The sequence below is a fragment of the Oncorhynchus mykiss genome, chromosome 2 (genome assembly GCF_057628025.1).
Source record: "Oncorhynchus mykiss isolate SJ-2025 chromosome 2, ASM5762802v1, whole genome shotgun sequence".
Lineage (NCBI taxonomy): Eukaryota > Metazoa > Chordata > Actinopteri > Salmoniformes > Salmonidae > Oncorhynchus > Oncorhynchus mykiss.
In genome coordinates, this window is record NC_143023.1 from 46,528,389 (window position 1) to 46,541,788 (window position 13,400).

Sequence of the window (13,400 nt, forward strand, 5' to 3'; positions counted from 1 at the left end):
GTTTTGGCTACACAGAAATTGATTTCTGGAAAAGATGCACAAATATTTTGCACAGCACCTATGCACATTTGGTTTAGTCTTTCAGCTTTCCCAAGATGTATAACTTGTCCTATTCGGTTGAAGTATCACTATAGCATGTATGCGTGGCCCTCTCTTTGTAGTGAATTAGCGTGTGCCTCTCAGAAAACACAGTGTTGTACACAGCTTGTATGCAAGGAGCACATGACCTACTAGCCCACTGCACTTTTGTATCGATCTGGTAAACAATTGGATAAGTCTTTGTCATTTAACAGCATCACCTTCAGTCTATCCTGATAGTATTTGAGTCACATATACAAAGCCAGCGCTGTCCATGCTTGGACCTCAACATGGCTAGCTGTTGTTCAGCACATGGACTTGCTTTGGTGGCAGACACATTCGAGCAGGCAAGAGATGGCCTTATTGCTGCTGGACATTACTTGTAAGTAGAAACATTAAGTATTTGTATTGATTATTGGTATTATTGTTATAGCTAGAATGTGTAGTTATTGTTATAATGTTAGTTACATAGCGTGACGAGCGTTCAGGTTTCATAGAACGCCATTGTAGCCAGTAGCTTTCATATATACTGTCATTGGCTTAGCCTAAACAAAGGGGTGGAGCGGTATCATAAGACACATTATAAGGGAAACAAAACATTCAGATTGTATATTATAGAACACTATACGTCTGGCGTAGTATTTAGAATCCTTTCAACTCTGTTCATCACATATCTTTCTGTCATGGAAAATGGATAACTTTATCACCGGAGAAACTTGAATCAGAGACGCTAGTCTACCAAGAGACTCAACCAGCGACTTCCTGTAATTATCCCGTGCGGATGGAAGATTAATGTAGAAGTCAAAGGAAAATTGTGATGTTCTAAGCTACAGGAAGTAATCACATTTTGAGCCAAAGTTGGTTATCTTGTTTTCTATTTAGCCTAGCATGCACAAGCCGGAGAGATTCTTCTATCAAATACATTCCATTCCATGTCCAGTTTTAGAAGCGATATAAACAACAAATCAAATCACCAAAGAACACATTAGAAATGAGTATTTTGTCATGTTCAATGTGGATTATTCAATGGCATAACCAGTTTGATGCTTCCTTAATAATGGCTAACGTCACCATACATTCATGGACGTTGCCCTGTACACACTGTATTGTGTAGAACTGTGTTGGATTTATGGCATTTTTTTCTATTTGATGTTCCCCCTGCTCGGAGAAAACCTCTATCCTGAAGGAAACCTACAAGTACTCCTGGCTGGCCGAGTTAGTGTTGTATAGCCTATTTTAGCCAATGCAAACACAACACTATTTAGGATATCTAGTTTATTCAAATGGTATCCTGACTCGCTGAAAGAAATCCTGAACATGCTGCAAAGCAATTGTGATCCTATAAGGACCCTGTTTATAGAGTCTGTACACTATGCAGTTAAAAAAAGAATGTAGTTAGTTGAAATGTTACAGATAGTCTGTGGCATCTAGAGACTATCCAAATAAAGTGTTACCCACATTTAGTCTACTAATATTTGACATATTACATACAGTATTCATATGTGTAAGAGATCTTAAATTATCAACAAATACTTGTCCAATAATATTTTCAATGTTGCAAAGAACCTGTAAGTACACTACCCTAATTTACATTTGTTAACTGCTTATTGCACGTATTCATGAATTATTCACATACAGTTGAAGTCGGAAATTTACATACACCTTAGCCAAATACATTTAAACTCAGGTTTTCACAATTCCTGACATTTAATCCAAGTAAAAATTCCCTGTCTTAGGTCAGTTAGGACCACCACTTTATTTTAAGAATGTGACATTTCTGAATAATAGTAGAGAGAATTATTTATTTCAGCTTTTATTTCTTTCATCACATTCCCAGTGGGCCAGAAGTTTACATACACTCAATTAGTATTTGGTAGCATTGCCTTCAAAAATTTTAACTTGGGTCAAACATTTTGGGTAGCCTTCCATGAGCTTCCCACAATAAGTTGGGTGAATTTTGGCCCATTCCTCCTGACAGAGGTGGTGTAACTGAGTCAGTTTTGTAGGCCTCCTTGCTCTCACACGCTTTTTCAGTTCTGCCCACAACTTTTCTATAGGATAGAGGTCAGGGTTTTGTGATGGCCACTCCAATACTTTGACTTTATTGTCCTTAAGCCATTTTGACACAACTTGGAAGTATGCTTGGGGTCATTGTCCATTTGGAAGACCCATTTGCGACCAAGCTTTAACTTCCTGACTGATGTCTTGAGATGTTGCTTCAGTATACCCACATAATTTTCCTGCCTTATGATGCCAACTATTTTCTGAAGTGCACCAGTCTCTCCTGCAGCAAAGCACCCCCACAACATGATGCTGCCACTCCCGTGCTTCACGGTTGGGATGGTGTTCTTTGGCTTGCAAGCCTCCTCCTATTTCCTATCATAACGATGGTCATTATGGCCAAACAGTTCTATTTTTGTTTCATCAGACCAGAGGACACTTCTCCAAAAAGTACGATCTTTGTCCCCATGTGCAGTTTCAAACCGTAGTCTGGCTTTTTTATGGCGGTATAGGAGGTCATCAGGTTATGTCGATATACAGTGCCTTGCGAAAGTATTCGGCCCCCTTGAACTTTGCGACCTTTTTGCCACATTTCAGGCTTCAAACATAAAGATATAAAACTGTATTTTTTTGTGAAGAATCAACAACAAGTGGGACACAATCATGAAGTAGAACGACATTTATTGGATATTTCAAACTTTTTTAACAAATCAAAAACTGAAAAATTGGGCGTGCAAAATTCTTCAGCCCCCTTAAGTTAATACTTTGTAGCGCCTCCTTTTGCTGCGATTACAGCTGTAAGTCGCTTGGGGTATGTCTCTATCAGTTTTGCACATCGAGAGACTGACATTTTTTCCCATTCCTCCTTGCAAAACAACTCGAGCTCAGTGAGGTTGGATGGAGAGCATTTGTGAACAGCAGTTTTCAGTTCTTTCCACAGATTCTCGATTGGATTCAGGTCTGGACTTTGACTTTGGCCATTCTAACACCTGGATATGTTTATTTTTGAACCATTCCATTGTAGATTTTGCTTTATGTTTTGGATCATTGTCTTGTTGGAAGACAAATCTCTGTCCTAGTCTCAGGTCTTTTGCAGACCTCATCAGGTTTTCTTAAAGAATGGTCCTGTATTTGGCTCCATCCATCTTCCCATCAATTTTAACCATCTTCCCTGTCCCTGCTGAGGAAAAGCAGGCCCAAACCATGATGCTGCCACCACCATGTTTGACAGTGGGCATGGTGTGTTCAGTGTGATGAGCTGTGTTGCTTTTACGCCAAACATAACGTTTTGCATTGTTGCCAAAAAGTTCAATTTTGGTTTCATCTGACCAGAGCACCTTCTTCCACATGTTTGGTGTGTCTCCCAGGTGGCTTGTGGCAAACTTTAAACGACACTTTTTATGGATATCTTTAAGAAATGGCTTTCTTCTTGCCACTCTTCCATAAAGGCCAGATTTGTGCAATATACGACTGATTGTTGTCCTATGGACAGAGTCTCCCACCTCAGCTGTAGATCTCTGCAGTTCATCCAGAGTGATCATGGGCCTCTTGGCTGCATCTCTGATCAGTCTTCTCCTTGTATGAGCTGAAAGTTTAGAGGGACGGCCAGGTCTTGGTAGATTTACAGTGGTCTGATACTCCTTCCATTTCAATATTATCGCTTGCACAGTGCTCCTTGGGATGTTTAAAGCTTGGGAAATCCTTTTGTATCCAAATCCGGCTTTAAACTTCTTCACAACAGTATCTCGGACCTGCCTGGTGTGTTCCTTGTTCTTCATGATGCTCTCTGCACTTTTAACGGACCTCTGAGACTATCACAGTGCAGGTGCATTTATACGGAGACTTGATTACACACAGGTGGATTGTATTTATTATCATTAGTCATTTAGGTCAACATTGGATCATTCAGAGATCCTCACTGAACTTCTGGAGAGAGTTTGCTGCACTGAAAGTAAAGGGGCTGAATAATTTTGCACGCCCAATTTTTCAGTTTTTGATTTGTTAAAAAAGTTTGAAATATCCAATAAATGTTGTTCCACTTCATGATTGTGTCCCACTTGTTGTTGATTCTTCACAAAAAAATGCAGTTGTATATCTTTATGTTTGAAGCCTGAAATGTGGCAAAAGGTCACAAAGTTCAAGGGGGCCGAATACTTTCGTAAGGCACTGTAGGACACATTTTACTGTGGATATAGATACTTTTGTACCTGTTTCCTCCAGCATCTTCACAAGGTCCTTTGCTGTTGTTCTGGGATTGATTTGCACGTTTCGCACCAAAGTACTGTCACGCCCTGACCTTAGAGAGCATTTTTATGCCTCTATTTGGTTTGGTCAGGGTGTGATTTGGGGTGGGCATTCTATGATTTTGTATTTCTATGTTTTGGCCGGGTATGGTTCTCAATCAGTGTGGGAAGTTAACTTTGTTTATGGCACTTAGCCCTTAAGCTTCATCTCTAGGAGACTCAGGGGTTGTGAAGGAGTTGACCATGGAAAACTGTTGCACTTCAGAAACCCAGCAGCGTTGCAGTTCTTAACACAAACTGGTGTGCCTGGCACGTACTACCATACCCTGTGCTTAATTGTCAATTGGGAGGTGGAAAAATACAGAACAAAAAGCCAGAGAGGTGGGTGACCTGGGGGGCTCAGAGGTACCGGAACACATGAAAGAAAAATCCCTTATAATAAAGCATTTCATGCATTATCATCGCTTTTGCGTACTGGCATAGAACAGTAAAGTAGAGAGAGGCACTTCCATTAATTGCACACATGGGGAAAATGTTTAATAGCCTATGGTCCGGAAAAACGTTTTCCTTCTACATAATTTTAGATGACTGGAGACTTCAGCAGAATATTTATTAATAGCTTACAAATGATCGAAATGACAGGCTATACTGAAAATCTGAGATCAATAAAAACGACACTGTTTTGAATCCATCAATAGCCTAGACCTAGGTGTGTGGAGACCCACATATTGTACAATATGAGGAGGAAATTATAGTCCTAAAAAAGCTTTCGAGTTTCACTGACTCACCCAATGAGGCGCAGGCAACTCACCAGCCATGGCCAATGCGCTCGTGACAAAAGCTTATCTCTCTCTTACTTTGTAAAACAATGATGTTAGCTCAAAAGGTCTATTTTGAAGTTGATAACTTGGTAGCCCACAGACAGATTATTATTCTCTTTTCAGCATGATCTGTGTTTTCCCGCAATTGTATTTGAAATATCGTGAAAGGCCTGTTTTGGATGACAGCAGTAATTCTATAACTTTGGCAAATGTATTTCAATTTATCAGGGGTGTTGCGGCACCTCCAGCACCCTTCCCACGACTATGATTCTATAAGGTAATAAATTATTAAGTACAATGCTGGAAAGATGGGAGTTTCATGCTCAGAGCAGGGATATGGAGAAAGATCACTTAAAGTGAATCTCATTCTAGTTCTGTGAGAAATGCAGGTGGCTTCTCTCTTTCACCACATCAATGGCCACGCATTGGTCTATATAAATGTAAATAGTCCGGGTGGACATTTGATTAATTGTTCAGCAGTCTTATGGCTTGGGGGTAGAAGCTGTTAAGGAGTCTTTTGGACCTAGACTTGATGCTCCGATACCACTTGCCTTGCGGTAGCAGAGAGAACAGTCTATGACTTGGGAGACTGGAGTCTTTGACAATTTTTTGGGCCTTCCTTTGACATCGCCTAGTTTATAGGTTTTGGATGGCAGGAAACTTGGCACCAGTGATGGACTGGGCCATACACACTACCCGCTGTAGTGCCTTACGGTCAGATGCCGAGCAGTTACCATACCAGGCAGTGATGTAACCGGTCAGGATGCAGCTATAGAATTTTTTGAGAATCTGGGAACCCATGCCAAAAAATGTTAGTCTCCTGAGGAGGAAAAGGTGGTGTCGTGCCCTCTTCACAACTGTCTTGGTGTGTTTGGACCATTATAGTTTGTTGGTGATGGGGACATCAAGGAACTTGAAACTCTGAACCTGCTCCACTACAGCCCCGTCGATGTTAATGGGAGCCTGTTTCAGCCCTCCTTTTCCTATAGTCCATGATCAGCTCCTTTGTCTTGCTCACACTGAGGGAGAGGTTTTTGTCCTGGCACCACACTGCCAGTTCTCTGACCTCCTCCCTATAGGCTGTCTCATCATTGTCAGTGATCAGGCCTAACACTGTTGTGTCGTCAGTAAACTTAATGATGGTGTTGGAGTTGTGCTTGGACATGCAGTTGTGGGTGAACAGGGAGTACAGGAGTGGACTAAGCATGCACCCCTGAGGGGCCCCAGTTTTGAGGATCAGTGTGGCAGATGTGTTGTTGCCTACTCTTACCACCTGGGGGGCGGCCTGTTAGGAAGTCCAGGATCCAGTAGCAGAGGGAGGTGTTTAGTCCCAGGGTCCTTAGCTTACTGATGAGCTTTGTGGGCACTATAGTGTTGAACACTGAGCTGTAGTCAATGAACAGCTTTCTCACATAGGTGTTCCTTTTGTCCAGGTAGGAAAGGTCAGTGTGGTGTGCAATTTAGATTGTGTCATTTTTGGATCTGTGGTATGCGAATTGGAGTGAGTCTAGGGTTTCCGGCATGGTGGTGTTGATGTGAGCCAATTTAAAGCACTTCATGGCTACCGACATGAGTGCTACAGGGCGCTAATCATGTAGGCATGTTACTTTTGCTTTCTTAGGCACAGGGACTATGTTGGTCTGTTTGAAACATGTAGGAATTACAGACTCGTTCCGGGAAAGTATGAAAATGTCAGCGATGACAGTTGCCAGTTGGTCCGTGCATGCTTTGAGTACACGTTCTGGTAATCCTTCTGGCCCTGCGGCTTTGTGAATGTTGACCTGTTTAAAGATCTTGCTCACATCGGCAACGGAGAGAGTGATCACACAGTCATCCAGAAGAGCTGGTGCTCTCATGCATGCTTCAGTGTTGTTTGCCTTGATGCGAACATAAAATGCTATTAGCTCGTTCGGTAGGCTCCCGTCACTGGGCAGCTCGCGGCTGGGTTTCCTGTTGTAGTCCTTAATAGTTTGCAAGCACTGCCACCTCCGATGAGCATCAGAGCCGGTGTAGTAGGATTCAATCTTATTCCTGTATTAACACTTTGCCTGTTTGATGGTTCGTCTGAGGGAATGGTGGGATTTCTTATAAGCGTCTGGACTTGAAAGCGGGACTCTCTAGCCTTTAGCTCATTGTGGATGTTGCCTTCTGGCTTCTGGTTGGGATATGTACGTACGGTCACTGTGGGGACAACGTCGTCGATGCACTTACTGATGAAGACGGTTACTGAGGTGGTATACTCCTTAATGCCATTGGATGAATCCCAAAAGGTATTCCAGTCTGTGCTAGCAAAACAGTCCTGTAGCATAACATCCGCGTCATCTGACCACTTCCGTATTGAGCAAGTCACTGGTACTTCAAATTAAATCAAATCAAATTGTATTTGTCACATACACATGGTTAGCAGATGTTAATGCGAGTGTAGCGAAATGCTTGTGCTTCTAGTTCCGACAATGCAGTAATAACCAACGAGTAATCTAGCTAACAATTCCAAAACTACTACCTTATACACACAAGTGTAAAGGGATAAAGAATATGTACACAAAGATATATGAATGAGTGATGGTACAGAGCGGCATAGGCAAGATACAGTAGATGGTATTGAGTACAGTATATACATATGAGATGAGAATGTAAACAAAGTGGCATAGTTAAAATGGCTAGTGATACATGTATTACATAAAGATGCAGTAGATGATATAGAGTACAGTATATACATATACATATGAGATGAATAATGTAGGGTATGTAAACATTATATTAGGTAGCATTGTTTAAAGGGGCTAGTGATATATTTTACATCATTTCCCATCAATTCCCATTATTAAAGTGGCTGGAGTTGAGTCAGCGTGTTGGCAGCAGCCACTCAATGTTAGTGGTGGCTGTTTAACAGTCTGATGGCCTTGAGATAGAAGCTGTTTTTCAGTCTCTCGGCCCCAGCTTTGATGCACCTGTACTGACCTCGCCTTCTGGATGATAGCGGGGTGAACAGGCAGTGGCTCGGGTGGTTGTTGTCCTTTATGATCTTTATGGCCTTCCTGTGACATCGGGTGGTGTAGGTGTCCTGGAGGGCAGGTAGTTTGCCCCCGGTGATGCATTGTGCAGACCTCACTACCCTCTGGAGAGCCTTACGGTTGTGGGCGGAGCAGTTGCCGTACCAGGCGGTGATACAGCCCGACAGGATGCTCTCGATTGTGCATCTGTAGAAGTTTGTGAGTGCTTTTGGTGACAAGCCACATTTCTTCAGCCTCCTGAGGTTGAAGAGGCGCTGCTGCACCTTCTTCACGATGCTGTCTGTGTGGGTGGACCAATTCAGTTTGTCTGTGATGTGTACGCCGAGGAACTTAAAACTTACTACCCTCTCCACTACTGTTCCATCGATGTGGATAGGGGGGTGTTCCCTGTGCTGTTTCCTGAAGTCCACAATCATCTCCTTAGTTTTGTTGACGTTGAGTGTTAGGTTATTTTCCTGACACCACACTCCGAGGGCCCTCACCTCCTCCCTGTTGGCCGTCTCGTCGTTGTTGGTAATCAAGCCTACCACTGTTGTGTCGTCTGCAAACTTAAAGATTGAGTTGGAGGCGTGCGTGGCCACACAGTCGTGGGTGAACAGGGAGTACAGGAGAGGGCTCAGAACGCACCCTTGTGGGGCCCCAGTATTGAGGATCAGCGGGGTGGAGATGTTGTTGCCTACCCTCACCACCTCGGAGCGGCCCGTCAAGAAGTCCAGTACCCAGTTGCACAGGGCGGGGTCGAGACCCAGGGTCTCGAGCTTGATGACGAGCTTGGAGGGCACTATGGTGTTAAATGCCGAGCTGTAGTCGATGAACAGCATTCTCACATAGGTATTCCTCTTGTCCAGATGGGTTAGGGCAGTGTGCAGTGTGGTTGAGATTGCGTCGTCTGTGGACCTATTTGGGCGGTAAGCAAATTGGAGTGGGTCTAGGGTGTCAGGTAGGGTGGAGGTGATATGGTCCTTGACTAGTCTCTCAAAGCACTTCATGATGACGGAAGTGAGTGCTACGGGGCGGTAGTCGTTTAGCTCAGTTACCTTAGCTTTCTTGGGAACAGGAACAATGGTGGCCCTCTTGAAGCATGTGGGAACAACAGACTGGGATAGGGATTGATTGAATATGTCCGTAAACACACCAGCCAGCTGGTCTGCGCATGCTCTGAGGGCGCGGCTGGGGATGCCGTCTGGGCCTGCAGCCTTGCGAGGGTTGACACGTTTAAATGTTTTACTCACCTCGGCTGCAGTGAAGGAGAGTCCGCATGTTTTGGTTGCAGGCCGTGTCAGTGGCACTGTATTGTCCTTAAAGCGGGCAAAAAAGTTATTTAGTCTGCCTGGGAGCAAGACATCCTGGTCCTTGACGGGGCTGGTTTTCTTTTTGTAATCCGTGATTGACTGTAGACCCTGCCACATACCTCTTGTGTCTGAGCCGTTGAATTGAGATTCTACTTTGTCTCTATACTGACGCTTAGCTTGTTTGATTGCCTTGCGGAGGGAATAGCTGCACTGTTTGTATTTGGTCATGTTTCCGGTCACCTTGTCCTGATTAAAAGCATTGGTTCGCGCTTTCAGTTTCACACGAATGCTGCCATCAATCCACGGTTTCTGGTTTGGGAATGTTTTAATCGTTGCTATGGGAATGACATCTTCAACGCACGTTCTAATGAACTCGAACTCAATGTTGTTGTTTGATGCAATACGAAACATATCCCAGTCCACGTGATGGAAGCAGTCTTGGAGTGTGGAATCAGATTGGTCGGACCAGCGTTGAACAGACCTCAGCGTGGGAGCTTCTTGTTTTAGTTTCTGTCTGTAGGCAGGGATCAACAAAATGGAGTCGTGGTCAGTTTTTCCGAAAGGAGAGCGGGGCAGGGCCTTATATGCGTCGCGGAAGTTAGAATAGCAATGATCCAAGGTTTTTCCAGCCCTGGTTGCGCAATCGAAATGCTGATACAATTTAGGGAGTCTTGTTTTCAGATTGGCCTTGTTAAAATCCCCAGCTACAATGAATGCAGCCACAGGATATATGGATTCCAGTTTGCAAAGAGTCAAATAAAGTTCGTTCAGAGCCATCCATGTGTCTGCTTGGGGGGAATATATACGGCTGTGATTATAATTGAAGAGAATTCCCTTGGTAGATAATGCGGTCGACATTTGATTGTGAGGAATTCTAAATCAGGTGAACAGAAGGACTTGAGTTCCTGTATGTTGTTGTGGCCACACCACGTCTCGTTAACCATAAAGCATACGCCCCCGCCCCTCTTCTTACCAGAAAGATGTTTGTTTCTGTTGGCGCGATGCGTGGAGAAACCAGCTGGCTGCACCGACTCCGATAGCGTCTCTCCAGTGAGCCATGTTTCCGTGAAGCAAAGAACGTTACAGTCTCTGATGTCCCTCTGGAATGCTACCCTTGCTCGGATTTCATCAACCTTGTTGTCAAGAGACTGGACATTGGCGAGTAGAATGCTAGGGAGTGGCGCGCGATGTCTCCGGAGTCTCCCGTCTCCGGAGCCTGACCAGAAGACCGCTTCGTTTCCCCCTTTTACGAAGTCGTTTTTTTGGGTCGCCGGCTGGGATCCATTCCGTTGTCCTGGGTGAAAGGCAGAACACAGGATCCGCTTTGCGAAAGTCATATTCTTGGTCGTACTGATGGTGAGTTGACGCTGCTCTTATATTCAGTAGTTCTTCTCGACTGTATGTAATGAAACCTAAGATGACCTGGGGTACCAATGTAAGAAATAACACGTAAAAAAACAAAAAACTGCATCGTTTCCTAGGAACGCGAAGCGAGGCGGCCATCTCTGTCGGCGCCGGAAGTACTTGAGCAAGTCACTGGCAAGTCATTTGCTTTAGTTTTTGTTATAAGCAAGAATCAGGAGGATATAATCGTGGTCAGATTTGCCAAATGGAGGGCGAGGGAGAGGTGGTCTAGAGGTGGTCTAGAGTTTTTTTTCCCTCTGGTTGCACATGTGACATGCTGGTAGAAATGAGGTAAAAATGGATTTAAGTTTGCCTGCATTAAAGGCCCACGTCCACTAGGAGCGGCGCTTGTGGATGAGCATTTTTTTGTTTGCACATGGCCTTATACAGCTCGTTGAGTGCGGTCTTAGTGCCAGCATCGGTTTGTGGTGAACAGTTAACGGCTACAAATAATATAGATGAGAACTCTCTCTTAGATAGTATGGTCTACAGCTTATCATGAGTTATTCGACCTCAGGCGAGCATTAACTCGAGACTTCTTTAATTCTAGACATCGCGCACCAGCAGTTATTGACTGTTAGACACACACCCCCGCCCCTCGTCTTACCAGACGTAGCTGCTCTGTCCTGTCCTGTCTCTGTCTCTGTCCTGCATCGGCAGGAAAACCCAGCCAGCTCTATATTATCCTTGTTGTCGTTTGGCCACGTCTCGGTGAAACATAAGATAGTACAGTTTTTAATGGCCCGTTGGTAGGGTAGTCTTAATCGTAAATCGTCCCGTTTATTTTCCAATTAATGTTTGCCAATAATATGGAGGGTAGTGGTGGTTTACCTATTTGCCCACAAATTCTCACATGGCACTCCACCCTCATCCACCTTTTCTCTGTCTTTTCTTCACACGTATGACAGGGATTTGGACCTGGACTCGTCAAAGCAGTATAACCTTCGTGTCGAACTCATTCAAAAATCTTCGTCGAGTTTGAGGTGAGTAATCGCTGTTCTGATGTTCAGAAACTCTTTTCAGTCATAAGAGATGGTAGATGCAACATTATGTACAAAATAAGTTACAAACAATGCGAAAAATAAACAAAATAGCACAGTTGGTTAGGAGCCCGTTAAATAGCAGCCATCCCCTCCGGCACCATTATCAATATAAGACTACAATGTTGTGCAAACCATGAACCCGGGCCAGCCCAACACAAATCAAGTTCTTAGAATATCAGGCACTGTTTTTTTTACATTATGTTTTTGAGTTGGCAGCCAGGAGAATTACAGAGGAGTCAACTTGAATTAACTGTGATTGCTTTTATTCAAATGTTTACAACAACAAAAAATACTAACAGTGAAAAATAATGTTTCATGTCACAAGATGTACCAGATCCTGGCAAATGTGTTCCGGAACGAAACTGTCCAAAACTGAGAGGTACCGGACCCTGTTCTGACATTATCTGGCTCAAATTAAGTAATGACCATACCCCGTTCAAAGGCACTTACATCTTTTGTCTTGCTCATTCACCTTCTGAAAGGCACACATACACAATCCATGCCTCAATTGTATTAATGCTTTAAAAGCCTTCTTTAACCTGTCTCCTCCCCTTCATCTACACTGATTGAAGTGGATTTAACAAGTGACATCAATAAGGGATCGTCGCTTTCACCTGGATTCTCCTGGCCAGTCTGTCATTCATAATGTTTTATACAATCAGTGTACATACACATACATACACACACATATGTGCCTTGATCACTAGATAAAAAAAAACTAGATTAAAGAATCAAAAAACAAATGGTAAGAAACCCATATTATACATGTTATATCCCGTCACGCCCCCTCTCATAAAAACCCCATACACGCCACCCTCATAAATCACAACGTTGACATGCAAAGTATCCTATATCCCTACTACTGTGATAGTACTGGTATATTTTAAAGGGATATTGTTCAGTGTTTTACCCTAATCTTAATCTGGAAAACTATCCCTTTAAGGGTGAATAGAAACTAAATGAAACATAATCGAAAGAAAATAATAGAATAGAATAGTTTGTGTTTGGTGCAGTCCTTACCTGTCCAACGTAGACCAGTAGTCTGGCATTGAGAGGGCTCTCGTCAGGACTCACCCAGAACTCAGAGTTATCATCTGACGACACCGAAAACTGGAAATCACCTGGGAAATAGAAATACAGTCAAAATAGTTAGTGTGTGTGTGTGTGTGTGTGTGTGTGTGTGTGTGTGTGTGTGTGTGTGTGTATGTGTGTGTGTGTGTGTGTGTGTGTACAAGATGTGCGTTACTGAGGCAGGACTGACAGACACAGTGTCCTCAGTCCACACCTAGAGCCAGGCCCCAGCCTTCAGTAACTCTCTATATAACTCTATATAACACTCTTGTCAGTTGCTGTATGGGGATTTGGGGCCTGGTTCTGTAGCTATATTTATACAGCTGACCTCACTAAGAGACAGAGTGTGTGTGTGTGTGTGTGTGTGTGTGTGTGTGGCAACGGAGTAGCAGCGGCACAAGTACACAGTATGCTTCTGCTCTGGAGTTAAAGC

General features: G+C 43.6%; 1 protein-coding gene across 2 annotated transcripts in view; it reads right to left on the reverse strand.

The window, feature by feature from the left end:
- The window catches only part of b4galnt4a (beta-1,4-N-acetyl-galactosaminyltransferase 4a), a 450,051-nt gene that overhangs the window by 159,955 nt on the left and 276,696 nt on the right, over positions 1-13,400 (reverse strand). For both annotated transcript variants that reach the window (XM_021564073.3, XM_036949745.2), the window contains one exon: positions 12,917-13,017. In XM_021564073.3, the coding sequence (XP_021419748.3) occupies positions 12,917-13,017 (101 nt within the window). The remainder of the gene's footprint in view (positions 1-12,916; positions 13,018-13,400) is intronic.